The sequence below is a fragment of the Maylandia zebra genome, linkage group LG16 (genome assembly GCF_041146795.1).
Source record: "Maylandia zebra isolate NMK-2024a linkage group LG16, Mzebra_GT3a, whole genome shotgun sequence".
Classification (NCBI taxonomy): domain Eukaryota; kingdom Metazoa; phylum Chordata; class Actinopteri; order Cichliformes; family Cichlidae; genus Maylandia; species Maylandia zebra.
The window spans coordinates 23,032,407-23,060,005 of record NC_135182.1 but is presented as its reverse complement, the minus strand read 5'-3'; the positions used below and the strand labels follow the sequence as shown (position 1 = coordinate 23,060,005).

General features: G+C 38.9%; 1 protein-coding gene across 3 annotated transcripts; it reads right to left on the bottom strand.

The window, feature by feature from the left end:
• Window positions 1–67: 67 nt before the first annotated feature.
• On the bottom strand, window positions 68–24,112 carry LOC101475161 (collagen alpha-2(VI) chain). Of its 3 annotated transcripts, none has more exons than XM_076875104.1 (28): window positions 23,967–24,112; window positions 21,754–21,922; window positions 20,248–20,858; window positions 20,145–20,165; window positions 19,686–19,751; window positions 19,536–19,589; window positions 19,406–19,450; window positions 19,252–19,278; window positions 19,130–19,156; window positions 18,979–19,023; window positions 18,837–18,890; window positions 18,602–18,664; window positions 14,029–14,091; window positions 13,884–13,937; window positions 13,749–13,784; window positions 13,602–13,664; window positions 13,140–13,202; window positions 12,793–12,855; window positions 12,560–12,622; window positions 12,429–12,479; window positions 12,244–12,342; window positions 4,660–4,722; window positions 4,501–4,536; window positions 4,360–4,405; window positions 4,123–4,275; window positions 3,192–3,647; window positions 3,075–3,113; window positions 68–2,992 (listed from the first exon to the last, which is right to left on the bottom strand). In XM_076875104.1, exons 2-28 carry the CDS (start codon window positions 21,914–21,916, stop codon window positions 2,391–2,393), a joined length of 3,126 nt encoding a protein of 1,041 aa, XP_076731219.1. In that variant the 5' UTR covers window positions 21,917–21,922; window positions 23,967–24,112; the 3' UTR covers window positions 68–2,390. The 3 variants fall into 3 exon arrangements, with proteins under 3 accessions (XP_076731219.1, XP_076731218.1, XP_076731220.1); XM_076875103.1 differs by lacking the exon at window positions 23,967–24,112 and adding an exon at window positions 23,647–23,950; XM_076875105.1 differs by lacking the exon at window positions 23,967–24,112 and adding an exon at window positions 23,647–23,950 and having other exon boundaries at window positions 20,248–20,855.
• Window positions 24,113–27,599: the final 3,487 nt, after the last annotated feature.

Genomic DNA, 27,599 nt, shown 5'->3' with positions numbered 1-27,599 from the left:
AAATTATACAGTGCATAGCAAACTAAACCAGTTTTGTGTTTAAAGCATAGACTGTATAAAAAAAAAAAGAGAACGTTGCCACCATAATGCCAACCTTTGGTTTGTGGATCACCATGTTGAATCCTTGACTTTAGCACTTTGGAGCCAGAAGTGACCATATTTGGAAAAAAGGGTGAAACATGTGAGAAACTCTTGGAGAAAAAACCCTTTTTCTGAGGTGGGAATGCCAATTTAATTAGGGCCATGAGTATGCTGACAATGGTTCAAAATGGAAAAGGTTTTGTCCCACTTATCCATATACACTATATACCAAAGGTATTCACTCGTCTACCTTCACATGCATATGAACTTGAGTGACATCCCATTCTTAATGGTTTATTATTGTCAGCCTACCCTGGGCACCTGTAACAACTTCAACTCTTCTGGGAAGGTTTAGGAGTGTGTTTATGTGAAGTTTCGACCATTCTTCTAGAAGCACATTTGTGAGGTCAGGCACTGATGTTGGACGAGAAGGTTTGGCCCACAGCTCACGAGTTTTTCCACACCAAACGCGCTTATCCATGTCTTTATGAACCTTACTTTGTGCACTGCGAACAGGTGTTCCCTAAACTGTTTCTACAACATTGGGAGCATGAAATTGTCCAAAATATCTTGTGTTTTGTGTTGAGGCATTAAAAGGGTAAGGGGCAAAGCCCCACTCCTGAAAAACAACCCTGACACTTTGTGTTGTGCTTGGAAACCTTCTTCATGAAGCTCTCTGTAGACTGTTGTTGGGCTAATCTGAAGGTTACATGAAGTCTTTAGCAATTGACTCTGCAGGAAGTTTGTGACCTCTGCATGCTATGACCCTCAGCAGCTGTTAATCCTGCTCTGTGACTTTATGTAGCCTACCACTTCATGGCTGGGTCCCTGTCATCACTTTGCTATAATACGACTAACAGTTGACTATGAAATATTTAGTAGCGAGGAAATTTCATAACTGGATTTGTTGCACAGGTGACATCCTATCACGGTACCACACTGAAATTCACTGATGTCCTGAGAGTTTTCTTTCATAAAAGTTTGCAGAAACAGTCTGCATATGGAGGTGCTTGATATTATACACCTGTGGCCATGGAAGTGATTGAAACACCTGAATGCAATGATTTGGATGGGTGAGTGAATACTTTTGGTAATATAGTGTATATTAAAAAAAAATCTAGTCCCACTTAAATTGAGTTACACAAGGCAAAGTGTAATTTATGGTCCTGTAAATGTGTCCACCCACCCCAGACACACTCCGGTGCAGGCCTCCCAACATTCTGACTGCACGTGTCTAGAAGCAGATGATGCAAGCGTGTGCCGAATGTTGATTCATTGACAAGAGGGCCAGAATAGAGCAGGGACTGCTAGCGGAAGAATACAACATGAAAAGCACAGACATTGGACACTTTTCATTGTTTTTAAACACTAATTTTCACTTCAGCTCTTTGTATGTTATAAAGTTGCTCTTCTTCACGGCTGTCTGATGTACCAACAGCAGCACAAGCTAGAGTGACCCACAGACTGCTGTACCACATATTTTGCACACTGCCTCCATCTGGCAACAGGCAGACAGGCCATCCTTGGATTGCTACCGGACAGTGAACGCACCACCGTTGCGGGACCATAAATTCTGCTTGAGCTGCAGCTGCCAATGAATTACTTTAACCACTGACAGAACAAGGAAGCACCTAGAGACCCTCAGTTGTATGGCACATGGCTTCACTTTTCAAACATAGTGGGTGCCTGTGTTTCTTTTATATACTGTCTATGGGTTAAAGAAGAAATCTAGTTTATTTCAACCTTGTGTATTCCCCAATCAGTTTGGCCATTGCAGCTCTACAAGCTTCAAGAGGAAACAAGCGCGAGCTCCTGAGGTTATCCAGACAATGTAGTCTTTTAACTTTTGCTTTTGATTCTGACCTAAGCTTAGAATTTAGCTGCCTGGAGTGGACCTGTTGCTAATTGCATCTGCATCCAAAAATGAAAGTGTTGGGATGATTTTCTACAAATTGCTAAAACAAAATCCTGTCAAAGTTTTGTTTTAATTTAAATTTTAGTACACATGTGAGGTGTTAAACAAAGTGGAGGATGAAGTTGGCTCTTGGCTCTGCATGGTCTCAAAGATGGAGAATATCCTCAGAGATATCTGAGATATCCTCAGAGGGTAAAATCAAGGACTGCACTATGACCCAGTATAAAGCTGCAGAGAGCACAGTCTTGTTTCACTGTAGGATGCTTTCCTCAATAGAGCCACAACAGCCACATTAATGTAAAATACTATCAGGTTGAAATAAATTTTAATTATCCTTGAAAATGCTGGATTAACAGCTGTAGCACCAGTATTGGCTCACAGGAGCATTCTCTCTCTAACACACCCACTGGATGAAACGATCAAACATACCGGACCTTAAAAAATCTGAGAATTTTTCTGCTTTAAAGATGGCGTGCTGGTCCCCCATAGCCAGCTTTGTCAGGACTTCTTGATCAACATCACTTCCTGTGGCAATCACCGTGGAGACCACCTCGTAACGACGCATGGCACTGATCGCTTCGTCCAGGTTGTCGCTGTTAGTGACACCATCTGTAATGAAAACGAATGAAATCTCTGCATTGGGCCTCGTTTGCCGGGCGCTTTCTCTAACCAGGATGTTGTTGATGGCATGTATGATGCCGGGCGCCACGCTTGAAGAAGAATCTAGATACTGTAAAGCTGTTAAACTGTTAACAATCTGGACAGGGTCATGTGTTAGAGAGAAAGCCACCCGATTCTCTGACTCCTTGCCAAACTCCATCAGTGCCAGACGGGCTCGCTCTCGATCGGTCCTGGTCCTGGCCAGTACCAGCCTGTCTGCAACCTTCTGAACAAATTCACGAACAAGGAGGAAGTTTCTCTCCCCGAGACGCTCTGAACCATCCAATAGAAATACCAAATCCACAGGCCTTGCAACACAAGGTGCTGAGTCAAGTTCTGAAACGAAACAAAAAAGAGCAATCACTTCCTGAAGTGCGTTTCATCATAAACCAATCATATAACTATGAATAAAACCCACCACTTGTACAGGGGAGATCAGGGCACTTAATGACTGGATCTGGTGAGAAATCATAGGTTAGACAAACACACAAGGACTAGTACTGTCAGGCTGCTGAGATTATTGGTACAGGCTTACCAGGACAGAGGACAGTTTCCATCTTTTCTAAGAATTCATCAGCCACCAAATCGCTGTAGCGCCTCATCTCAGTAGCCCGATCCTTCTTGTTGCATGCGATTGACACCAGAGTCTCGCTGTCGTGTCTGGTGTCAAACATATCCCCTATCCCGATGGCATTCACCACCACAGCGGGGTCGTTGCAGAGGTATGTGAGCTGATTGTCGTCGTCTCGGGGGTCAAAGCGGCCGTCTGTGACCACGACGACGGACACTTTGGATCGGGCTCTCTTGCTGTCCCTGATGAGGTTATCATAGGCGTACTTCAGAGCAGAGGGGGTGAAGGTGCCCCCAGCAATCCACCTCAGATTCTTCACTGCAGTTTTGAATGCAGTCATGGAGTTTATGTTTGGGTCATCGAGACGAATGCTCTCAAAGGTCCCGTTGTGACTGTATTGTACAACTCCAACTCTTGTGCCTAGGAGATACACACATCTTTAATCAGTCTAAAAGTCAAACTTTTACATTTATTATTTCTGTAAATCTTTTTGGAAAAGCATCACAGATAAATCTGTTAGGGGTTACTCGGTAACACCGATGCATTTACAGCAGCACGGCGGTTGCAGGCTTTACTCCAATCATAATTTATAATGTCAGCAAGTGACAAGTGGCTCTGTAGTCTTAACAAGTAAAACATCCCTGGATGAATCACAGTTGTAATATTATTCATTTTCTCTTGTTGGGTATTTAGCAACTTGCTCAAAAAACAACAACAAACTGTTGTTTTGGTGTTGTGTTCTCAGCATGAATATTAATCAACCATTTTTATGTAGCACGATTTGAAATACTTTAGTCTGTAGTTGTTTCTGCAGAGTCACAGTGTTACTGAAGATTGGTGTGTATTTTAATTTCTTTTGGGTAAATCTGTAGAACGATTGCTTGCTTGACGTTACCTGTTGTTGATGTAGGTTCGGGCGCCATAGATCCCAGCCTGTTGATGGTGTTGATAACAAAGTTCTTCTCCAGGGTAAAGTTTGTCAGCCCGACACTCTCTGAGCTATCAATTACAAACACGATGTCCATAGCTCCACAGTGCTTCTCGCAGTCTGAGAGACAAACAACAAGAAGACCATCAGCGCATTTAAACACCACATTTATGAAGCTGTGTTTGAGTGCTTATACTTTCTTACCGCAGCAACCACACGTCTCTCTGATGTAGCTCATGACATCACATTCCTGCAGTGACATGTGTGCAGATTAAAGTAATACACTGAAGTGAGTAAAGGAATTCTTGCATTAAAATACATCAGTCTTTTTAAAATTTTACTCACAGTGAGCCCAGAATCGCCTGCTGGTCCTGGATCCCCCTACACACACACACACACACACACACACACACACACACACACACACACACACCACAGTACAATGCACCTGGATCTCAAACTTGCATGCATGGTCAGCTCATTATCTGTGTGGCTGTAGCTTACATCAGGTCCACGTTCTCCTCTAGGCCCTCTTTCTCCTGGCGGCCCCGACTGGCCTGGTTCACCCTAGATACAAACATTTTTACAGTCAATGAAACCTAAATGACTCACAAAACACTGAAGGCTGTGCAAAAACACTGTTGTTAAGGCACAGTACACCCATGCAGCTGGTGTCATGTGATCCTGTGGGACTGCTGTGGTCTGATCATTTGTAATGTGTTTGAACAGGAAACAGCACCTGGTAAAATATCCAGCAGCATAAATGGCATTGTTCTTTGGCCTAATTCATACATATTTTTTATTTACCTTGCCATATTTTACAACTGTCACTGTGAGGCAAAGACAAAGTGATATGCTCACACTCCAGAGACTAAATTCAACCTCATTTATTTGTTTTTTAACACTTAACCTCAAATGACTTGCAGCCGTGCACTGCAGATATTTTCAGTTTCGTCAGCTACGTTTTTGCCTCCATTACAACACAACAGAGGTGGATAATGCTTAGTTTAAGGTGGAAAAAAATCCCCAGCAACATCTATTTCCAGAAACACCGAGCTTTCTATTCTGATTGGTTAAGGTAGAATAATAACGGTCCATGCAAACAGAATTCAGAATGAACTATTGGTTTCGGGGAGGTGGAATGAAACTTTTCATTAAAAAAATTAAAAAGAAGGAAAAAATGACCAAATAAATGTTTTCACCTGATTACTTTCTGCCCGTGTTATTTCTGTGCATCGTTTTAATATAATGTAATTTGCGAAAACATACTCGTGGTAATTGGGTCATTTTGTGTGATTGTAGAGAGCAAAAACAGCTTGAGCTGATTTGGATTTGTTGAAAATCAGGTCAAGGTCACACTAAATGTGAAAATCTATAAACCTTGCCCTTCTGGGGTTGTTGGACACTCTAAGTGCTCTTGTCTCTTTTAGTTTTAATAAGGAATTGCTCTATATTGGCTTTCTGTTTATCATATTCCCAGATGCTTTTCATTTTCTTTGTTTTTGTATCTTCAGTACCTCATTCACTTATTGGTGAGCAGAGATGGGCAGTAACACTTTAATCTGATTACTTTTTTCAAGTAACGAGTAAAGTAAGGGATTACTATTGCAAAACGGTAATTAGATTACCGTTACTTTCCCGTAGGAACGCTGCGTTACTGCGTTACTAAAACCGTGATTTGTTTGCGAGAATGTCACATGACAGTGATGTAAGCAAGTGCGACGTTCATGACAACAGCTGTGTGCAGATCAACAATGGATCATATATCGAGTGCGGGAGAGAGTATGAGCGTGCATGCAGCGTTTAAAGCGTGGAAGTACTGACCTTAGTTGTGTGGATGCCTTAATAGGCATCCACACTATTGAGTTCCTGTTTCTCTTTATTCTTTATTATTCCGGGTGTTTCCGTACACTTTTCGCCGTGGATCTACTTCCACAATTTTTGTGCTATTTTCACCGTTCAAACTCTAAACTGTTCTGCTCTTTCTGCTTATGCCGGCTATGACTTTTGGTGTTTATTACTATTATACTTTTTAAAATATTACACTTTTTTCCTTTAATTTGTCCCATTGAAATGAATGGGAAACTTCCACAATTCTGCTAAAACTTTCTTGTCTTTGAAACTTAACTACTGCCTCATACTTTCACCTAGAAACTCCATTCAAACTTTAAAACGTTCTCAAATGATTTGGCTATTCCTGTATGATTCAGCTTTTTCAGATCTTCTACCTTTTTCATCTTATCTCTCTTTAAGTCTTCAGTTGCAAAATTGTGATTTTTCAGAAAATACATGCGTTGCTATGGTTGCTATGCAATTAACTCAGAGGGGACAGTGAAACTGTTTGAATTTTCTCTTCATGTCCAAACAACTTCTTGCTACTCGCTCAATTTCCACTCAAGCCCCACAAATTATACATCAAAACGTAGGTATTTTTGCTGGCTTTCAGAAAATGTCCCTATCATTGTTGTGGGACTCATAGATATTTTGCAAATCTCCTCAGAGTAACACAAAGTGTGAAAACTCTCCATATAATCTCAATGGAGAGTTTGTTCAAAATCACCGCTGGATTTCTGTAATGAGAGGCATTTTCAAATTGTCATATCTCCTTAACGAAGCGAAGTTAAGACATGAGGCTTGTCCCCGTATATCTTCAGACACTCCTGATGCTCACAATTCACGAATTATTTTCTCACCTATTACCGTTCTGAGATGAGTTAGACTTGTTTGAGGGTAGGAAATTTGTCCCTCGCTCAGATTTCATCAGATTTCAAATTCTGGAAATGAGTCACTTTTTTCTCTCATCATATCTTTTTGATGGATTTCCACAGAGCCCTGAAAATTTCCATGACTGTTCACCAAAGCCTGCTGTTTCTTACGGTGAAAGAATGATTTTGATGCTCCATATAGATTTAGAGTTACCAAAGGTTGTTTGAGAGCAAGTCAATGCAGTTTTTGCTTCGCCTCTACTCAGTTACAGTGTATTACAAGTCATATATCTTTAATAATTTATATTTTATCTCTGAATTATGAAGACCTGAAGATTCCCCCATCTCTTCTGAACAAAACGATGTCTGAATGACCGTTCTAGCCTCTACGGTTAGGAAATTATGGCCATTTGTTCGAGGGGAATCCTGAATGTCAGAAATACACTGAAGAAAACTCACACCTCTCTCTGTGTCTGTGTGTGTAAGGGCTGACTACAGCAGGTGCAGCTAATTTAACTGACCTACATATACCAAGCCCAGACTCTCCACAGCTCCTGTTCCCTTTACTCTCTGTGTATGTGTGTCTGTGTATCAATATTTCTCCTATGTTTAAGTATTACTCCTCAATCATAGTATTTCTGCTAAAGCAAAGTACTTCTACTACATCTAAGTACTTTTGCCAAATCATAGTATTTCTGCTAAATAATAGTATTTTTGCAAAAATCATGGTATTTGCGCAAAATCATGGTTTTGGGGCCAAATATTTCTGTTATTTTATAATGTATGTGCTGAATATATTATATGTGCCAAATCATAGTATTTATCCCAAATTATAGTATTTATGCCAAATTACAGTATTTCTGCTAAAACGCAGAAATAGTACCTTTTAGCAGGAATTTCTACCAAAAGATAGTACTTCTGCTAAATCAGAGTATTTCTGCTAAACCAGAGTATTCCTGCCAAATCATAGTATTTGTACTGAAACATGGTACTTCTGCCCAATCATAGTATTTGTACTAAATGATAGTACTTCTGCGAAATCATAGTATTTGTGCCAAAGCACCGTATTTGTATGGAGTCATAGTATTTCTTTTAAGTCATAGTATGTATTTCAATCAAATCTCAGTAGTTGTTGTTAAAACGCAGTATTATTGCCAAATCATAGTATTTGTACCCAATCATAGTATTTCTGCTAAATCATAGCATTTGTGCCAAATCATGGTATTTGTGCAAAAACATAGTATGTCTGCAAAACCATAGTATATCTCTTATGTTATAGTATTACTACTAAGGCATAGTATTTCTGCCAAATCATAGTATTTGTACTAAATCATAGTACTTGTGCCAAATCATAGTATTTGTTGAACATCATAGTATTGGAACCAAAACATAGTATTTGTCCCAAAGCATCGTATTTGTATTGAGTAATAGTATTTCTTCTAAATCATAGTATTTCAATCAAATCTCAGTAGTTGTGTTAAAATGCAGTATTATTGCCAAATCATAGTATTTGTACCTAATCATAGTATTTTTGCCAAATCGTGGTATTTGTGCCCAATTAATAATTCTGTTATGTTATAGTATTACTACTAAGTCGTAGAATATCTGTTATGTTATAGTGTATCTGCGGAATATAGTATGTGTGCCAAATCGTAGTATTTATAGCAAATCACAGTATTTGTGCTAAAACATAGTATTTCTGCCATATTGTGGTATTTGTGCAAGAACATTGAACTGTTATGTTATAGTATTACTACTAAGTCATAGTATTTCTGCGTTGTTATAGTATTTGTGCTAAAACGTAGTATCTCTGCCAAGTCATAGAATTAATGCAATTTCATAGTTTTTTTTTAGGAAATCTGTTATGTTATAGTATTACTACTAAGTCATAATATTTCTGCCAAATCATAGTATTTGTACTAAATCATAGTACTTGTGCCAAATCATAGTATTTGTTGCACATCATAGTATTGGAACCAAAACATAGTATTTGTCCCAAAGTATCGTATTTGTATGGAGTAATAGTATTTCTTCTAAATCATAGTATTTCAATCAAATCTCAGTAGTTGTGTTAAAATGCAGTATTATTGCCAAATCATAGTATTTGTACCCAATCATAGTATTTTTGCCAAATCGTGGTATTTGTGCCCAAATAATAATTCTGTTATGTTATAGTATTACTACTAAGTTGTAGAATATCTGTTATGTTATAGTGTATCTGCGGAATATAGTATGTGTGCCAAATCATAGTATTTATACCAAATCACAGTATTTGTGCTAAAACATAGTATTTCTGCCATATTGTGGTATTTGTGCAAGAACATTGAACTGTTATGTTATAGTATTACTACTAAGTCATAGTATTTCTGCGTTGTTATAGTATTTGTGCTAAAACGTAGTATCTCTGCCAAGTCATAGAATTACTGCAATTTCATAGTTTTTTTTAGGAAATCTGTTATGTTATAGTATTACTACTAAGTCATAGTATTTCTGCCAAATCATAGTATTTGTGTGAATTTGTATACTGTAATATCACTGTATTATGTAGTGGCTAAGTAGGGGCTGTTTACTAAGTGCATCAGTGTAAATAGGTCATCTCTTGTGTTGGAGTGCCCTCTTGTGGCGCCTTTTGGGAAGTGCCTTAGTAAACGGGAACCCTGTAAAAAGTGGCATCAGACTGATTTGTAGTGGAGGAATTTGTTGCCAGTTTTCTTAATCTTTAATCTGTATGCATGTTGTAATGCATACCCTGTTCTTAATCATAGAAACCACACCATATCACCTCTCCACATCCTCCTACTGTATGCCATACCTCCCTGTACCATCCATCTGACCGCAATAAACTCCACCTGTGGTAATCTAATCCCTGGATGTCAGCCTCTCCTTCTGACCGAGGATAGTTATAGTATTTGAGCCAAATCATAGTATTTGTGCCAAAGTATAGTATTTCTTCCAAATCATAGTATAACTGCACAATAAAGGTTCTTGAGCCACATCAGTGTTTGTGCCAAATCTTAGTATTTCTTCTAAATCCTAGTAATTCTGCTCAATGATAGAATTTCTGCTATGCTGTAGTACTTTTTTCCTAGATTGTAGTACTTCTGCTAAGTCAAAGTATTTCATGTAAATCATAGTATTTCTACCAAGTCCCAGTGTTTCTGCTTAATCATAAATAATGTTTTAGTACAAATTGTATGATTTGGCAGAACTTTCTGTGTTCCAGCACAAATGCTATGATTTGGCAGGAAAAAAATATTATTTAGTATAAATACTAAGTTTTAGCAGAAATACTATGTTTAAACTTTAAAAAATTCTGCTATTTCTGCTGATGTGTGTTATGACTTTTGACCATTGAAATGAATGGAACACATTATCAATGTGGTCACTGATTTTGCATGATGGGCTGAGCTGTGTTTTAGCTCAGTGAGATAAGCATCCGTTCTCAGACTGGGAGGCCTGGGTTCAAATCCAGCTTATGGCAACATTTCTTTCACTTAACAGTTAAACTTTTTTTAAACTCTTTTCAACACAAATTTCATCTTTTTCACCCCTTTTCAGCAAAATTTTCAGTTTTTTTAACCCCTTTTCAGCACAAATCCAAACTTTATCAGCTCTTTTTCAGCAAAAACCTCTTTTCAGCAGAATTCTGCTCATTCAACTCTTTTCAGCAAAATTTTCAGTTTTTTCTGCTGTTTTCAGAAAAAAACTCTTTTCAGCAGAATTCTGCTCATTCACCTCTTTTCAGCAGAAATTCTGCTGATTGAACTCTTTTCAGCAGAATTTTCACCCCTTTATTTTTGCCCAAATTCTGCTTATTCACCTCTTCTGAAAAATTTTCCGCCTTTCCACCTGTTATCAGCACAATTCTCAGTAGCTTCTGCTCATTTCAGCACAATTGTCAATCTCTCCACCTTTTCTTGGTGAGAAAGTGTTTTGCTCAGTGAGCTAAATAGCTGCCCTTTGACCAGGAGGGCCAGGTTCAAATCCTGCTCAGGGCATCTTTTTTTTTTGTTTGTTTCAACTTTTTCAGCTTTTTTCAGCAGATATCTTCAGCCGTTAAGGCATCCACACTGCATTTTCGCAGGAAATGCAAATTTTTCTAGTTTGAGTTTGATTCCATAAAAAGTGACAAAAACATTAGTGTCCGTTGTGCGTGGGGAGAAAACTTCTTTTTACAACGAAAAAAAACCCCTAAACAAGCACCGAGTGCACTATGACGTAATGGGAAATTCACAGAGAAACTCGTGGATTCTTCAACTGATCGCTGCAGCACACCTGCACCAGGGTAAACCTCCGCCTACCCCACTCCTGCTTTACAGGTGAAAATAGAGCAACAGGACCGCTAGTCTTTGATGTTATTTATTTTCTGCTGTGTTTTACTTGCATCTATTTGAAAGACTGAGTGTAAACACAAAAAAACATTTTATTTTATGTGCTGGAATGTGCAGAAAATAGGTTTAAATGTTAAACTAATTTCTTCAAGTCAGAGAATGGTGCATATAATTTAATTTTTGCTTGATGCATAAAGTTAAAAGATTAAAACTAATAAAACAAGTTAAAAAGAGACTTTTCCATTTGATTACATTTTGTATGATGGATTATGCAGAAAAAGTAGAATTGGGCTGAAAGATCTATCGCTTTATCACCTATTCAGGTTGTAAATCGTGTTTTTAAAAAGTAACTAAGTAAGTAATTAATTACTTTTGAAAATAAGTAATCAGTAAAGTAATGGGATTACTTTTTTGGGAAGTAATCAGTAATTAGTTACTGATTACTTTTTTCAAGCAACTTGACCAACACTGTTGGTGAGTTTAAATTTATTAGTTCCCTTTGTGATCCTCCTCTGTTCCCCGAGTCTTTCCTCTGTGGTTGTTTCCAGCTTGTGTTGCATATGAGTCTGCATGTTTAGCTGCTTCCTGTCTTAATTTGGTTGTCTTGTGTGTTTTGTGCTCTGTATCTAGTTTAAATTCCCTGCCTCGCTATCCCTGATTTGTTCCGATTGTGTCTTCCAACTGTTTTCTAAGTCTACTCTTGCCCCTTTGTCGTGCTGTCACACAGTGCTGTGTGCTTCGCTGCTCTGTGTTGGCTGTCATAACCATCTGTAGGTTCACATTCTCCAAGAGGTGAGAAGACAATTTTTGGGATGTGTGGACCAACTTTCAGGTATTTTTTGCAGCAGAACAGCATGGACAACAGGAAATTTAAAGTTTGCACATGAATTTAATCAAGGATCTCGTTGGCTTGTTTGCTGACTTAAAGCCTCTGTGGACAACAGTGTAGGCAGCGGATAAGGCCAAGTCTCTCTGTCCTGTCCTGTTTATGAGTGCAAACATCTATAAAAGTAAAACTGTACATCATCAGTGGTTTAACAATCGCATCTTACAGGCGCTCCTGGTTGCCCTTTATTTCCAGATTCTCCTTTGGCGCCACAGTCACCTCTGCTCCCTCTGGGTCCTCTCCTACCTGGTGCACCCCTGTCTCCCTTTAAATATCAGAGTTGCTTTAGCCTCAAGAAGAAACATCTTGAGACATGCAGGTCATTTTATGAGGTAAAAAGAAAGCTGTTACAGGCGGTCCCCTTGATCCAGGATAGCTGAAACCTTGCCTTCCTCTGTCACCCTTTAGAAGAAAAACAACGTGGATGAGAGTAAATTATTTACTGATAATCATGAACAGAAATGCTCAGACTTTCTTTTTACCTTTGGTCCAAGTGGCCCAATGTCTCCCCTTGGTCCTGAATCTCCAGGATCTCCCGTCGTGCCCTGCAGCCACAGAAGATAAAATTCAAATAAAAAAAGAATCTACTTGAAAAAGCAGAAAATGATGATTAGATTAGATTAGATGAAACTTTATTAATCCCTCGGGTGGCTTCCTCCGGGAAATTCAGTAACAATGATGATGACAATGATGATAAAGTTATAAAGGAACAAACATTTCGTCCAGGGGCGCCTAGTTCTCCTGGCTGACCCCTCGGTCCCGGTAGTCCCAGGTCCCCCTGTCAGAGAGAGAAAATAACAGACAGCCCTTTTTACTGGACTCGACCTTGACTCCAGCCCACACAGGCACATGCAGGATGAGTTTCACTGATGTGGATTTGGCAGTTTCAAGCTAATCATTTCAAATTACTGTATAGTTTCTGATATTTTCATCTGGAAAATAAGTGTTTTTATGATGAAGGCATGGCTCCAGTGTTGAATGTCTAATGAAGGCATGCCAGGTTCTTGGGAAGCCTCTGAGTCATTGCTCATCAAAAATCCACCCACAGCGTGTTCTCCTCACCTTAGCGCCCTTGAGTCCATTTTCCCCAGGCCGACCTCTGCTTCCCTCCGGGCCTCGTTCTCCCTCACAAAATAAATGAATGTGTCAGAATTCATACCAAACCATTAATTACTTCCCAATATATACAAGACACAACAGTAACAGGGAGGTAATACTTCTGGCTCAGGGAAATGTCTGAGGAATTTTTCTGAGATGACCGACTGAAAGACAGAACTGTGTTATAGTAGTTGGGATTTCACTATTTCAGTTCCTCAGAATTAAAAACCACAAGCACACTTCAGACTTTCTTCCTCAAAGTTCTTTCTTAATTCATCTTTCTTAAAAGGTCAAAGGAAGCCAGTGTTTCACAGTATTTCAAACCAGCAGCTAAAATGGTGCAATTTTGCTTAAAAATAAGCGGAAAATGAAATGCCATTCATACAATAAGACAATTCATTAAAAAAAACAATGACAAAAGCTTACCTTTTTCCCTTTTGGCCCAGTGTTTCCTTGTGATCCCTTTATTCCCGGGTTTCCTCTCCTCCCCTATGAATATTTATTTAGTAAATTTCTTTTAACTATTTTCCAAATGGGGATTTTTTTTTCCAAGTAAAAACACGAGTCAAATACCTCTTCGCCTTTTGCCCCAGGTGAACCCTTTCTCCCCTGCAAGTGTCAACAGTTTAATTTGAGAGTTGGTTTTGTAACATCGGTTTAGTGCACATGTAAAAAAAATCATAAAATAAAATAAATTCAGGGCTGTACCGGACTCCCTCTTTGTCCAGGCTGTCCTGGATTTCCTTGGTTTCCTCTTTCACCCTAAAAAGCAGACATTCAGTTTTAAAGTAAAGAAAAATCTTTGTTGTGCGCTCAGTATTTTTTCCACTTGTTTTTTTAATTTGAAGGTTACCTTCAGACCTGGATTACCCTTAGGGCCTGGGGGGCCTGGCTTTCCAGGAAGGCCTGTGTCACCCTAAACAAATGCAAAAACAATCAAAAAGAAAAGCCACAAAAAATACATAACTGGACATAATGTAACATTATTAATAACTGAGCTTCAGTGAACTCTAAAAAAATGGTAAATGGCCTGTATTTGTATAGCGCTTTACTAGTCCCTAAGGAAGTGTCTTGCCCAAGGACACGACGACCGAGACTGTCGGAGGCGGGGCTCGAACCGGCAACCTTCCGATTACAAGACGAACTGCCAACTCTTGAGCCACGATAATAAAATAAGTTTATAAGGAAAAAAATGGTCATGTCTGATTGTCTAGTCATTGATTCTGTAGTTGAGTGAGCATGGGCAAAGATACAGTCCCAATCAAAAATCTAAGACTTTAAAAATGCCAAAATATCATATTTTGCATGGTTGGATCTTAACAAGGTTCCAAGTGGAGTTTCAACATGTAACAAAAAGAAATGGGAGCGAGACAGAACATTTTTTGAGCATGCAATTTATTGAAAACAACGCTTAAACTGTTTTACAGCTGATCAAAAATGTATAACTACATGCCATTCAAAGGCCAAATCTGTGCAAAAATGTGGATTCATTGTCATTTTCTGTCAGGTAGTCACACTGTCATGACGTTCTGATGGCAAAAAAAATGTTCCCTTTTTGAATGTGGTCGGGATGTTGAACTGCCAGGGGTGCACATAAGTGGTCCGCAGGTGCGCATGCGTGGTCAAAATAAAAGACACGCACCAGATAAGAAGTTGCAACGCGCATTTGCGTACATAAGATTTTCTGGAAGAGGACAGACATTTGTTTAGAACTCTTAAAGATGTCGAAGAAGCAAGCTCCTTTAAGCAATTACTTTGGTGTTCCTACACCTCCAAACAAATGTCAGAAGGAGTCAGAACCGCAAAAGAAGCACGTATTCTTGGAAAAGTGGTTGCAGGAAATGAGCTGGCTTCAAACAGCTCACTTATGTGCACCCCTGGAACTGCATAAGCAGGATCTCTTGCAGCACGCCATCGCTGCTGAGGTGGGGCGCAGTAAGACTGTCATTTGGAATTTCTTAAATGACTCCTAGCGTTATGGAACAAAAAAGTCAAAAAGTGGAAGACCCAAAGAAATTTCACCAGCACTGAGCTGGAGGATCCAATTGCCTGCCTGTAAAGACACTGGACAGTCCTTGAACCAAATTAAGGCCGTTACTGGTCCTGACTGGAGCCCCATAAACATCAGAATGTAACCTTGATGGTTCTGACGGTTTCCAAACTTACTGGCATGACAAGCAGATCCAACCTGAGATGTTTTCTACGCGCCACAGTGGAGGGGGCGCATTAATGGTCTGGGGTGCTTTTTCCTTCAGTGGAACAATGGAGCTTCAGGAGGTGCAGGGGTGTCAAACGGTTGCTGGCTATGTCCAGATGTTGCAGAGAGCAACATTGTCTGTGTGGTAACAGCTGGGTTTTCCAACAGGACAACGTTAGGGTACACAGTGCCTGCAGGTTACAGTGGTTTTTTGTTTGTTTGTTTGTTTTTTTGAGGTGTGGTCCTAAACTGATCAGGCAGTTTAAACATTGTTTTCAATAAATTGTATGCTCAAATTTTTTTCCGGCTCATCCCCATTTCTTTTTGTTGCATGCTGAAGCTCTACTTGGAACCTTGTTAAGATCCAACCATGCAAATTATGATTTCTTTCTTTTTTAGGTCATTTTTCAAGTGGTCTTAAACTTTTGATCGAGACTGGATGTCTGCACACAGCCCAAATATTTAGTCTGAGCTGTGCTTTGGCTACATTCATGACGCATAATTACGGAAATCATCAGTACCAACATTTACATCTGCATGAGCTGTACATGTTGAATGTACTGACAGAATAAACACAAATATGTCAAGAAAAAAAATGTCGAAAAAATGTCTGCCGAGCTGCTGCAGCCGTCAGCTATGTCAGATGATTTAATTATGAAAAAAAGAGCATTTCCTCTTTGTATTTATGTGCTGTCATTTCACTGCATAACATATGTTATGTTTGCATGGCTGGAAAAGGGAGGGGGTTCCTGTTTATGAATACAGCACGATGAAGGTGCTAACATGTCAGCACACTGTTTGGTGGCACATGTTAGGCCACATGTTAACTGCTATTCAGACTAATGTTCAGCTTCTCTGTGATATGCATGTCCAGATTAGGAGTTCTGGAATTTGTGACATTTGTTTTAATATTCATGCCGATGCCCAATTTAGAATCACCCATTAACCAAACACGCATGTCTCTGGACTGTTCTTGTTGTGAGGTGAAAGCGCTAACCACTACACCACGTGCCACGCAATACAGACAAGTATTTTTAAGATCAATTTAAAAAAAGACAAAAACCTAATTATAGCTTTTAAAAAAAATCCTTTAAGAAGACAAACTGAAAGATTTGGATTTTTGCTTCCGTTGTGACAGGCATATTTTAAAATGCACCCACAAATCAATGCACATCTCAGTGTCACAGAAGTGCCTTAACTAATGAGAGCTGTTAAACTCTAATTCACTGGCTGAAGCTGCTCTCACGTTCCCTCATTCGTCTTGAACACGACAGTGTTTTTGGTGGAGGGCTTTTCTGTTTATACTTCAGTTAACGGTCAGACAGCCCACATAAGCCTAATCTATCAATTTTGAGGCAAACGTGTTGCCACAGAAAGGCAATACATAATATCATAATCTAAAGCTCTTATTAGCACAACAGCAAGAGGCTGCACTACCAAGCAAATTCAACATACCATGGATATCTTTCAGTCATTAATCTGGCTAAGCAGTCACACAAAGTCCTTATCAACAGGATAAGTTCAGTCAGGTTTTTCCAATCTAGCTGTGGGCATGTTCCCATGAAAGTGGTGGTGTTGATAGGTCTGCTAGGAGCAGAGGAGTACTTTTTCAAAGGAAGACAAAATCTAATAATAAAAGATATGAAAAGGTTAAACACGCAAAACAGGCAAAAAGAAATGCAGCTGCTGCTGGGCAAAATTTTGCAGTATGAGCGTAACAGGAAACAGGGGCACATCTACAGAGCAGCAGTGGGTGTGTGTGTGTGTGTGTGTGTATGGGGGGCAACAAATTTAATATGACATGATAAAGGAGACTCTCTCTTTCCTTCACAAAACCTTTGTCAACCTCAAGGTAAAGCAGTTATTAATAATAATAATGGATTGGATTTATATAGCACTTTTCAAGGCACCCAAAGCGCTTTACAATGCCACTATTCATTCACTCTCACATTCACACACTGGTGGAGGCAAGCTACGATTGTAGCCACAGCTGCCCTGGGGCAGGCTGACAGAAGCGAGGCTGCCATATCGCGCCATCGGCCCCTCTGGCCAACACCAGTAGGCGATAGGGTAAAGTGTCTTGCCCAAGGACACAACGACCAGGACAGAGAGCCCAGGGATCGAACCGGCGACCTTCCAGTTACAGATACGCTTCCCAACCCCCTGAGCCACAGTCACCCCATTAAAAGGAGTTTGGGGTTTATATTATCTATCTGACTACAGTCCAGACCTGCAGAAGATAAAGGAGACGTGTGGTGATTTAGAGATCTCCAAACAGCTGGTCTTTAAATATTTTTCTCTGACCTTTCTTGGTGCTTGTACCTTTTGGCAATCAGAGCACATTTTGACTGTTTAATAAACAGTCAAAATGTTATGAATCACGGTATCTGTGAATCATCTATGAATGTGTTGCTGTAGCACCAGCACCACATAGGCAGAAAAGTGGTCTTGAAGTAAATATTGACCCTCACACAGACCAAAAGAAAATACATATTAAACCTTGCCCAACTAAAAATAATAGTAGTTGGTTCACTTGACAGAACTTACTGTTTTAACCCGACAGGCCAGCCTGTGCAGGCATTTGGTGTTTAATCCTAGAAGATCACATCGTTCAGCTGTTCTGACACCTGTTAAAGCTAAAGAAATATTAGAAATGGTTCTTTAAGGCTCTGCTGTGCCACCTTTAAGAAGCACACTGAAAATTTCACGCTATTTTCTAGTGACAGTACTTTCCTTTCATATATCTGGTGGCATGGTGGTTAGCACTTTTGGCGCATAGCAAGAAGGTCCTGAGTTCAATTCAATTCAGCTAAGTTCAATTGTGATCTGCTAAGATTAAACACCAAATGCCTGCACAAGCTGGCATGTCAGGTTAAAACAGTAAGTTCTGTTAAGTGAACCAACTACTAGTATTTTAGATAGACAAGGTTTAATATGTATTTTTGTTTGGTCTTTGTGAGGGTCAATCTTTACTACAAGACCACTTTTCTGAAAAGGTTGGGCTTGTTATTATCAGGTGAATGTGATAACCACTACAGTACGGAAATGACTTCACTAGAATCCATCTAATTACTGTGAATACTTCACTCTAGACTCAAGTGCTGAAATTACCAACTGACCACATACCAAAATGCAATCGTGTGAATATATTTTTTTGTTCACTCTAAATAACACTCTGTCTCTTTCAGTATGAACCGAAATGATTAGATTATTGTGATTTAATTCAAACCTTTTCTCCTTTGTCACCTAATAGTCCAGTTTCACCAGCATCTCCTGGGTAGCCATCTGGTCCCTATTAGAGACAAATAAAAAGTGTCTCAGTGGTTCATTTAACCAGAAATGCTAACAATACTAGAAAAAGTCAATGTTAAAGAGAATCAGTGAAATACATGCAGCTGTATGGCTGATATAAGTTGTTAAAATGAAACAAAGACATACAAATAAATATTAAATGCTCGACTTACCTTGTCGCCTGGATCACCTTTACAACCGGGAGCTCCAATTCGTCCAATTTTCCCCTGAAGATTTCAAAGGAGCATTCATATAATATCAGTATATTTATAATCAGATTACCATTACGGTAAAAATCTCACCGTAAACACTCACCTTTTGCCCATCAGTTCCATTCTTGCCAGTCGAACCGGCAACACCCTTTAGCGAAGAGATAAAATGAACTTCAGTGCATAAACGCTCTTAATTTTGGATGTTGCGGTGCACGAAGATGAAGCATTAAACTGTTTTTTTTTTTTTTTTTTACCTTTGCTCCAGTTAATCCAATTTCCCCCTGTTGAGATAAAACAGACCCATTAGTCCCCCAAAACACTTCCTTCAGTTTAATAAATGAACAGAAATGAGAAATATAAGGATTTTAACTCTTACCTTGTCACCCTTTAAACCAGCCTCTCCCTACGGAAAAGCACAAAAGGACACATTAATGAGATTAAAAATACATCGTGTAATTTTAATTAAATCAGTTAAATAATTTAATTAATTTTAATGAAATAAAATCATCAACGAGTTGGGCTCAGCAAACCTTTGGACCAGGTCGTCCAATTGGACCTTCAATGCCAGGATCACCCTGAAATGTAACAAATATATAACTCAGTAAATAAGAATGCACTTTTTAAAATATATTTAGGTTTCTAGACGTAAATTCTAGGTACCTGTCTTCCTCTTTCACCCTTTGGCCCTAGAGGGCCTCTGTCTCCTTTTGTGCCCTATAAAGATCCAGAGACATACGCATTTCAAAAGATGAATCATTGGCACGAGCAATAATAAAAATTATTGACTTTAATTCAGTTTTTAAGTCTCACTTTTGGACCTGAGGGACCTCTTAGTCCAGGGCGCCCAGGACTCTCGAAACATCTTGGTTTGTAACACTGTGAGATGGAAGAGAAAAACAAAACAATATTAAAAGACTGAAGCCTTTTAAATACCAGAATTGTTTAAAGGAAGCTATTCTGCTAATTTCCAACTTCATTGTTTCAGTCTTGGACTTATAGCAGCTTTGCATGAGTGACTGAAACAAGCCTTTTTAGCTCCTTCCCCCTTCCCTTTGTGGCAGTTTTATTCTGATTGGTTGTCTTTGGTAAAGAGAGTATTTGAAAGGCAAGTGGGCGGGGGGAACATATCCTCTCTTTGACTTCACAAACAGCCAACAGTACAAAAAATGTGTGAAACTGACAGGGTTGGATCCTGAGCTTGTGGCTAATAGGGATTACTTGCACATACACTCATTATGTGGAACTTAACATAATGAGTAACCTTCTTACCTGTAAATATGCTTGGTATTTCTGCAAAAAAAAAGAGAAAAAAGACAGCAGTCAGTGAGAGTCACCTGACACAACATTTTAAGGCTAAAAGATGTCAGCTCACCATTGCTTTTACGATACGATCAATGGTTTTAGTGCTTAGTCTTGGTTTCCCATCAACGATTTCCACCGCTATGTAGTCGTCACGGAACAGCTCATACGGAGAGTTCGCTATCTCCCTCATTCCAAATTCATCGATCTCCTTGGACGCTGCTACTGAGAAAATCTGGATCCCTTGATCCCGGGCCTTTTCCGCCATCACCTTGATCCCTGAACATGGATTTCCTGTCACGTAGCCATCAGTGATGACCACAGCGAAGAGAACCGCCTTCGTCTCTGTGTAATGTTGGGTCATCTGGTGAGTCATGTTTTTGAGGGCACAGTCGATGTAAGTGCCTTTGCCCAGGTATCGGATCGAAGCGAGATTCCTGATGAAGTTCTCTCTGGTTGTGAGCTGGCTGAAGACCACCTGCTTCTGGGAGAAGTGCAGCCCACCTATGGACCAAGTGATCTGGATATGGCCCCTGTACTCCTCATCAGCCAGCCTCTCGGCAAAGATCTTTGTGAATTCTCTGATACTCTCCACCAGGCTGCCAGGTGGGGGCTCCTGCAATGCGATGGTTTCTGAGGTGTCAATAGTGAAGTACACCCTGATGGGACAGTCGATTATACCTGCTGGAGGAGAAGACAGCTGTTACTTTTAATTAGAAAAATAATGAAATTGTTTTTAGATGCTGAAAAATGTGAGGACTATAAGACATTTATGTGTTGTGCTGCAGAGATCTAACTACTACATGCTAAATAGATAGCACAGGCCTCTCAGATTCAAATTTTGCTGACCGGACGTCGTGTTTTTCTTTTTTAAGTCTATAAATGTAAATCGTGGTCACTGTGCAAAAATGACTGAAGCTATTTTTTGAAAAGGGACATGAGGGGAAATAACTGGTCAATCATCTGGCTTAGTTTTTGTTTGTTTGTGTTTTTTAGCTGAGCACAGCAAACCAAGATTGTTTAAGATTGTGCAGTCTTGCAGAGGAAAACACATGTTCGCTAAAACGTGTAGAAATTAAAGAGCACATAGGAGCTGGAGCCTTTGCTTCAGGTTATAGAACCATCTTAATATAACCACCTTATTAGAACCACCTTAAGTAGCAATAGCTTGAAGTAATGATTTTTGGTATGATTTTATCAGTCTCTCACATCATCGTCGACAAAATTTGGCCGCTTATCTTTACAGCATTGCCTTTACTGAGGTTTGCAGGCATTTCCTTCTGCACAGCTTGTTTCTACCAGAGCATTTCAATCAGATTAAGGTCTAGACATTAACTGTACCATTGCAACAGCTCCATTCTTTGGTTTTCTCAGCCATTCTGTTGCAAATTTACTGCTGTGCTTCCTTTAGCTGAGCTTTAGCTGCATGCTGTCACACAGGTATCCTCACATTTGACTCTAGATTACTTTGGTATACAGAGGATCCAAATACTTTCACAGCTGAATCAATTAAAGTCAAAAAACAAAAAAAAAAAATTACCATTATTTTAACCCAGAAAGAAATTAAGGGAACCTTCACCTTCACAGCCTTCAGGTCTTGGTGTGGGTTCAGGCAAGAGTGGAGGTACCGTTGGCTCTGGACTGTCACCTCGCCCCGGTATTGGTCTGGGTCCTCGAGGTGTAAGTTGAAGGTTTACAGTTTGGACCAGCAATACAAAGACAAACCCTGAAAGCATTGTCATTTTTTTCTGAAAAGAAAAGAAAAGAAACAAAAAAGAAAAACCCAAACAAGACAAGCAGGGATGAATAAAACTGTTCTTCAGAGATTATTTTTGACTGTAAAGCTGTAACTTAATGCAGGAAATAGCTGTCAAACATGTGAGTGTTCACAGAAGGCGTCTACACAGCGCTTAGGAATGTTTAATGTTGTTTTAAGTCATGTCAGTGAACAACCGCACTGTGTGGAAACAGAAGACAGAAGAATGTTTGAAACTGCATGTTTCATCCCACCTGTTTAATTAAACTGAAATCAGAAGGAGCAGGAAAGATTCTGTGGAACTACCATCCCACGAGAGTTACTGTTTGATAAGAGCTGACAAGACGGTGGTGTGTTATTGCTGGTGATAATTTACAATTTGTTTTCTGGAAGTGGAAAATTCCAACAGCATAAACCAACATCAGAAATGACAAATGAATAAAACTCAGCTTAAAACTGCTGGTTAGTGCAACTTCAGTCTGCAGGAGGGGCTTCCAGACTATTTCATGTCAGGAATTTCAAATACAAAAAAACAACAAGATAAAAATCCAACCTGTGGGCGGGGGTGCTGATGTTGATGTTGCACAGAGATGGAATGTAACTTATTTGGTTTAATGCTTCCGCTCTATCACGTCCCAGAGGGCATACTGAACAGTTTTATTCTATTAAAATCATACTGTATTTACACGCTACTTCACATAGCTTGCAAGTACTGAGTTAGGCCCTCTTTTACCTTCAGGACTGACTTAATTCTTCACGGCATGGATTCAACAGGGTGGTAAAAACAATCCACACAAGATTTTGCTCCATATTTAACTGATAGCATCACATCCAAATGCTGCAGCAGGAATAAACTCATCAGACCAGGCAATGTTTTTTACGATCTTCTATCATCCAATTTTGTGCAGGAAAATTCCAGTCAACAGTTTTTTAAACACTCAGATCCTGTCAACAACAACCATGCCATGCTCAAAGTCAACTCTCTTCTCTGTTACCACACTGCACTTGCACTGAAAGCTGCCCAATGCATTCTGAATGCTCCACTTACTTTATTAACATTTCAATGTCAACGTGATCAAAAAAATAAAACAAATAAAAAGTAAATCAGAAACGCGACTCTCTGGTAGAGCAGTCCTGTTTAATTTTATTAGATTATACATTATACAGATTATACCTAACAAAGTGTCCTGTGCCGATGCTTAATTGTATTGTTAAATCCTTTATTTAAACACATTGTGTGCCTCAAACGTAGCTTGAGGCACACAATGGCAGAAAAGCCACACACAGGCACACAAAAATAAAAATCTATCCACTTTATACACATTTAGAAGTTAAGAAAAAAACATGTGAAGACTGATTTCAGACACAGGCCCAATTATAACCTTTAAAACATAATTTCATGTTTTATGCAGTTTCTTTTCTTTTCAAAATAAACATGCAATATAATATATATAAGCATTTAATGAAAATTAATTTATGTTGTCATGTTAAGTGGAGTACTACAGAGATGGAACACCTTTTTCTTTTCTGAAAGAAGTCAAAAAAAAGTTTTTGTTTTACACCACAGAGAATCTAAATATATTCTAAAATTCACATTAACTGTAGGGAAAAAAGAGGTAACCAGAAGATTAATTTATACGGTCTATCAGTCGGTATAGCATGCAGTACAACCCTTTAAATCTCCGGTAAATTTAAAATAAAATGTAGGCTGCTTACCGAGAAGACGGAAAAGAGAAAGTAAACTCCAAGCTGCGATTAGAGACCTACAAGATATTCAAGCAATTTGTACAGATGGTAAACCTGACACACCCGTCTCAGCGGGACTGTTCCCAATAAGAAAACATTAGAGGGGGGATGGAGGGGCAGCTCTGGGTCGTTTGCGAACGAGCGCTAGAGACGCAGGCGTCACTGGAGAAAGAGAGATGTTCAGATGATTGTTTGCTGGCAGCTGGAGATCAGCAAGGTCTCCAGGACAGGTCTGGAGACTTAAGAGGTTTCGAATAAATAGAAAAGGCTGAAATAAGCCATTTATCCACCTGATCAGACGGATTCAATGTCAGAGTCACAGCAGATTCTCTCTAATGGCAGCTTTACAAACACATCAGCTCCCAGTGCTACATATCCTTACATGGAGACAGCTGCTCACACTCACCCCCTCTGTTTATGTTTCAAGGCTATACAGCGTGAGAGATGTCATGCTGGAATTTAAGTGCAGAAGCTTTATTCTTTTTACCATACTTTCACTTTATCCAGTTATTAGATCAGACTGTTGAAAGGAAAATCAAATGATGAGTGTTTTCTGCCTCCAGCCTGTCAAAGATGAGGATTGACTGCTTTTCTTACTTTAAAATCAAAGAGACCCTGAATTAAGACAAAGAAAGATGCTGACAATGTGAAAACCGAGCATGCAGCTTACTTTAATTAGCACGTTTTTGTTGTTTGTTTGTTTTTAAAGAAATGTTCCTATTTCCATTTTCTGGGTACATTTTCATGAGGTCTAATTAAAAAAAATGTATATATTTAATATATGGAGGCGTGTTTGCATCCACATATACCTGGTCTTTACCTGTAGTTCAGTGAGAAAGCCAGCATCCACCGGTCCTACTTTGGCAAAACGTCCTACCGTAAGTAGTTTATGCACATTTCTGTTGTCACAGAGTAATTCCAACACAAATTTAAGTAGGTATTACGGTTTGCCACTTAACTTTTCCCATCAGACTATGCTTGTAGCTCATATTCATAAAGCCAGGACGGTTTGCCACTTCATTTTACCCGTTAAACTATGCTTGTCGGTCACATTCACAAAGGTAGCATGGTTTGGCACTTTACCCATCAGAGTATGTTTCTAGCTCATATTCACAAAGGTAGGACGGTTCGCCACTGGATTTCGTGTTGTGCGCATGCGCAGAAACAACGGGTAGGGTAGGATGGATTCCTAGAACACCCTGTCAACTTGGCCACAGTGTGCCCCACTCAATTAATGGCTTACCTCATTGTGAACCATTCAGACATCGAAGGAATAAACATTTTTGATATTGAACTGAAAATAAGTCAGTTTGCAGATGACACAGTAATATTTTTAAAGGATAAATCAATACTCGAGAAAGCATTGAATGTCATTTCAATTTTTTCTAAAGCTTCAGGCTTGTGTCTGAACCTAAAGAAGTGTGAACTTTTGCCACTTTATGATTGTTTGAAAAATAGCATGAGGACGATTCCAGTGAAAAATGAAGTTAAGTATCTAGGCATCTATTTAAACAAAGACATCAACACTAGAGAATCAAAAAACCTAAAAGACAAAATTGATGGCATGTCCAAAACACTAAATCATTGGTTGACGAGAGATATTACAATTTTTGGACGCAATCTATTATCCAAATCAGAGGGCGTCTCAAAGATGGTTTATCCAGCATACTCACTATACATTACCCCGAAAAGTATTAAAAAGATTAACTCTATAATCTATCAATTCATTTGGCGCAATAAAACACATTACATTAAAAAATCACAACTTGTCAAAGATTACGCTAAAGGTGGTATAAAGTCAATTGATTTTCAATCAATGGTTGGAGTATTTAAAATAAACTGGATAAAAGCCTTCCTCTTGAAACCTGACTCCATATGGTTCCATATCCCAAAAAATATTTTCAAAAAGGTGGGAGGGTTGGATTTTCTCCTGAAATGTGATTTTGATATATTGAAGTTGCCTGTGAAACTGTCAGAATATCAAGCAGGTCTTGTCTTATTGGAAGATGGTGTTTGCCCATAACTTTTCACCACATTGCTCCACCTTGTGGAATAACAGAACAATTACAATTAATAAGAAGTCATTGTTTATTAAAGAGTGGTTTGAAAAAAACATAATCTTTATAACAGACTTACTTGATGAAAGGGGTCAGTTTCTCTCAGTGGGTGTTTTTAATGCTAAGTTTAACATTCAGTGTTCCCTTAGAGAATATGACAAGGTTTGTAAGGCAATCCCTTTACCTCTGTTGAGTTTGATTCAAGGTTATTTGTATTACTCTAAGGCACAAATTAGTCTACCTTCTTTACATCTAAACCAGATTCCTTTGACGGATAAAAACTGTAATAATAAAACCATGAACAAGATATTTAAAAACAAATTATTTCACGACTTTAACAGTAACACAAAACTAAAAGGGAGTAATGTTAAAATAACGAACAAATATACGCACTTTTTAAAATGGCCCATCCCCCCCAAAGTCAAAGAAATGCAATTTAAAATAATTAATGGATATTACCCAGCAGCTGAAATGCTTAAAAAAAGGTTTGGGTTTGAAGTAGAGCCATGTGGATTTTGTTCACAAAATGTGGAAAGTATTGATCATTTGTTTTTTTCCTGCTCAGTAACAACTGACTTTTGGCAAGATCTAGTAGACTGGTTGAGTATAAGAATAGATGGGATGACCCCACTGACTCGAACACAAGTTTTATATAATAATGGTGATCCATCTAAGGAACTGTCCATGCTACACAAGGTGGTGATAATTATGGGCAAATACCACATACACAAATGCAAATGGCAAAGTAAAAGACCTTCCATAACTGTACTGAAAATTGAATTAAAATCTTTTTTGTCATCTTTAGAATTACTGAGGGATTCATGTAAAGAGGCTGCTTTGATATGCGACAATGGGACTCAATCTCTATCCTTTTAATGATTGTGTTTTTGGTGTACTAAGTAAGCCACATGTATGTTAAAGTGATCGCAGAAAGGAAACTGTTTTATGTCATAAAAATGGCCTTCATATATTTATGTATATGTATATATGTGCTTTTTGTTTTTTGTTTTTTTTGTTTTTTTCCTATTTCGTTTGGTTTCTTATTCAACCTATTCAAGATGTTGTTGCACTAATGTTGTCTCCCAACGAGAGATTGTAATATGTGCATAAATTTAATTAAAGTATTGGAAAAAAAAAAAAAAAAGAAAAAAAAAAGAAAAAAAAAAGGCCACAGTGACATGCCCTTCACATGAACGTGGACCCGCTCATCAAACCTTTGCTCCACAGCGCCACCAGTGGTCAAAACAAAGCAGTTTAATTTTTTCGTTAAATTTAAGCTCTCACGGGACATTTTATTAAGTACACAGTACCTAGTACCGGTTTGACCCCCTTTTGCCTTCAGAATTGCTTTAATCCTTTGTGGCATTACAACAAAGGGCATTTTACATCACACAGCTGCACATGCGTGATGTGAATGTCCTGTTCAACCACATACCAAAGATGCTCAATTTGACTGAACTCTGGTGACTCCACATGCCATTTGAGTTACACTGAACTTGTTTTCCATGTTCAAGATGACATTTTGAGATGATCTGAGCTTTGTGACATGGACAACAACAGCAAGTACGATGGTGTAAGATAAGGATGGTAAGCAACAATACTCGGGTAGACTGTGGCATTTAAATGATGCTCAGTTTGAACTTCAGCAGGTCGTCTTCACCATGTCTAAATGAACTGAGTCGCTGAAATGATCAGGCCAATAAAGTGGCAGACGAGCAGATATTTTCATTATTATTTTCCAGTTTTAATAATAATTTGCAGGTGTGCTAGCATCAGCAAAAGTATATGTCACAGTCAGTGGATAAAGACAAAGTTTTCCTATTTGCAGAACTGAAGAAGCTTCTCGGATGAGAGGTGAAACGTCTT

Excerpts from the sequence above, each read along its gene's own strand:
- LOC101475161 (XM_076875104.1), bottom strand. The coding sequence starts at position 21,916 with ATGACAATGCTTTCAGGGTTTGTCTTTGTATTGCTGGTCCAAACTGTA. Across the intron at positions 13,938-14,028 it reads AGGGTAATCCAGGTCTGAAG|GGTGAAAGAGGAAACCAAGG; the intron begins GTAACCTTCAAA and ends TCTGCTTTTTAG. Across the intron at positions 4,276-4,359 it reads AGAGACGTGTGGTTGCTGCG|ACTGCGAGAAGCACTGTGGA; the intron begins GTAAGAAAGTAT and ends TTTGTCTCTCAG.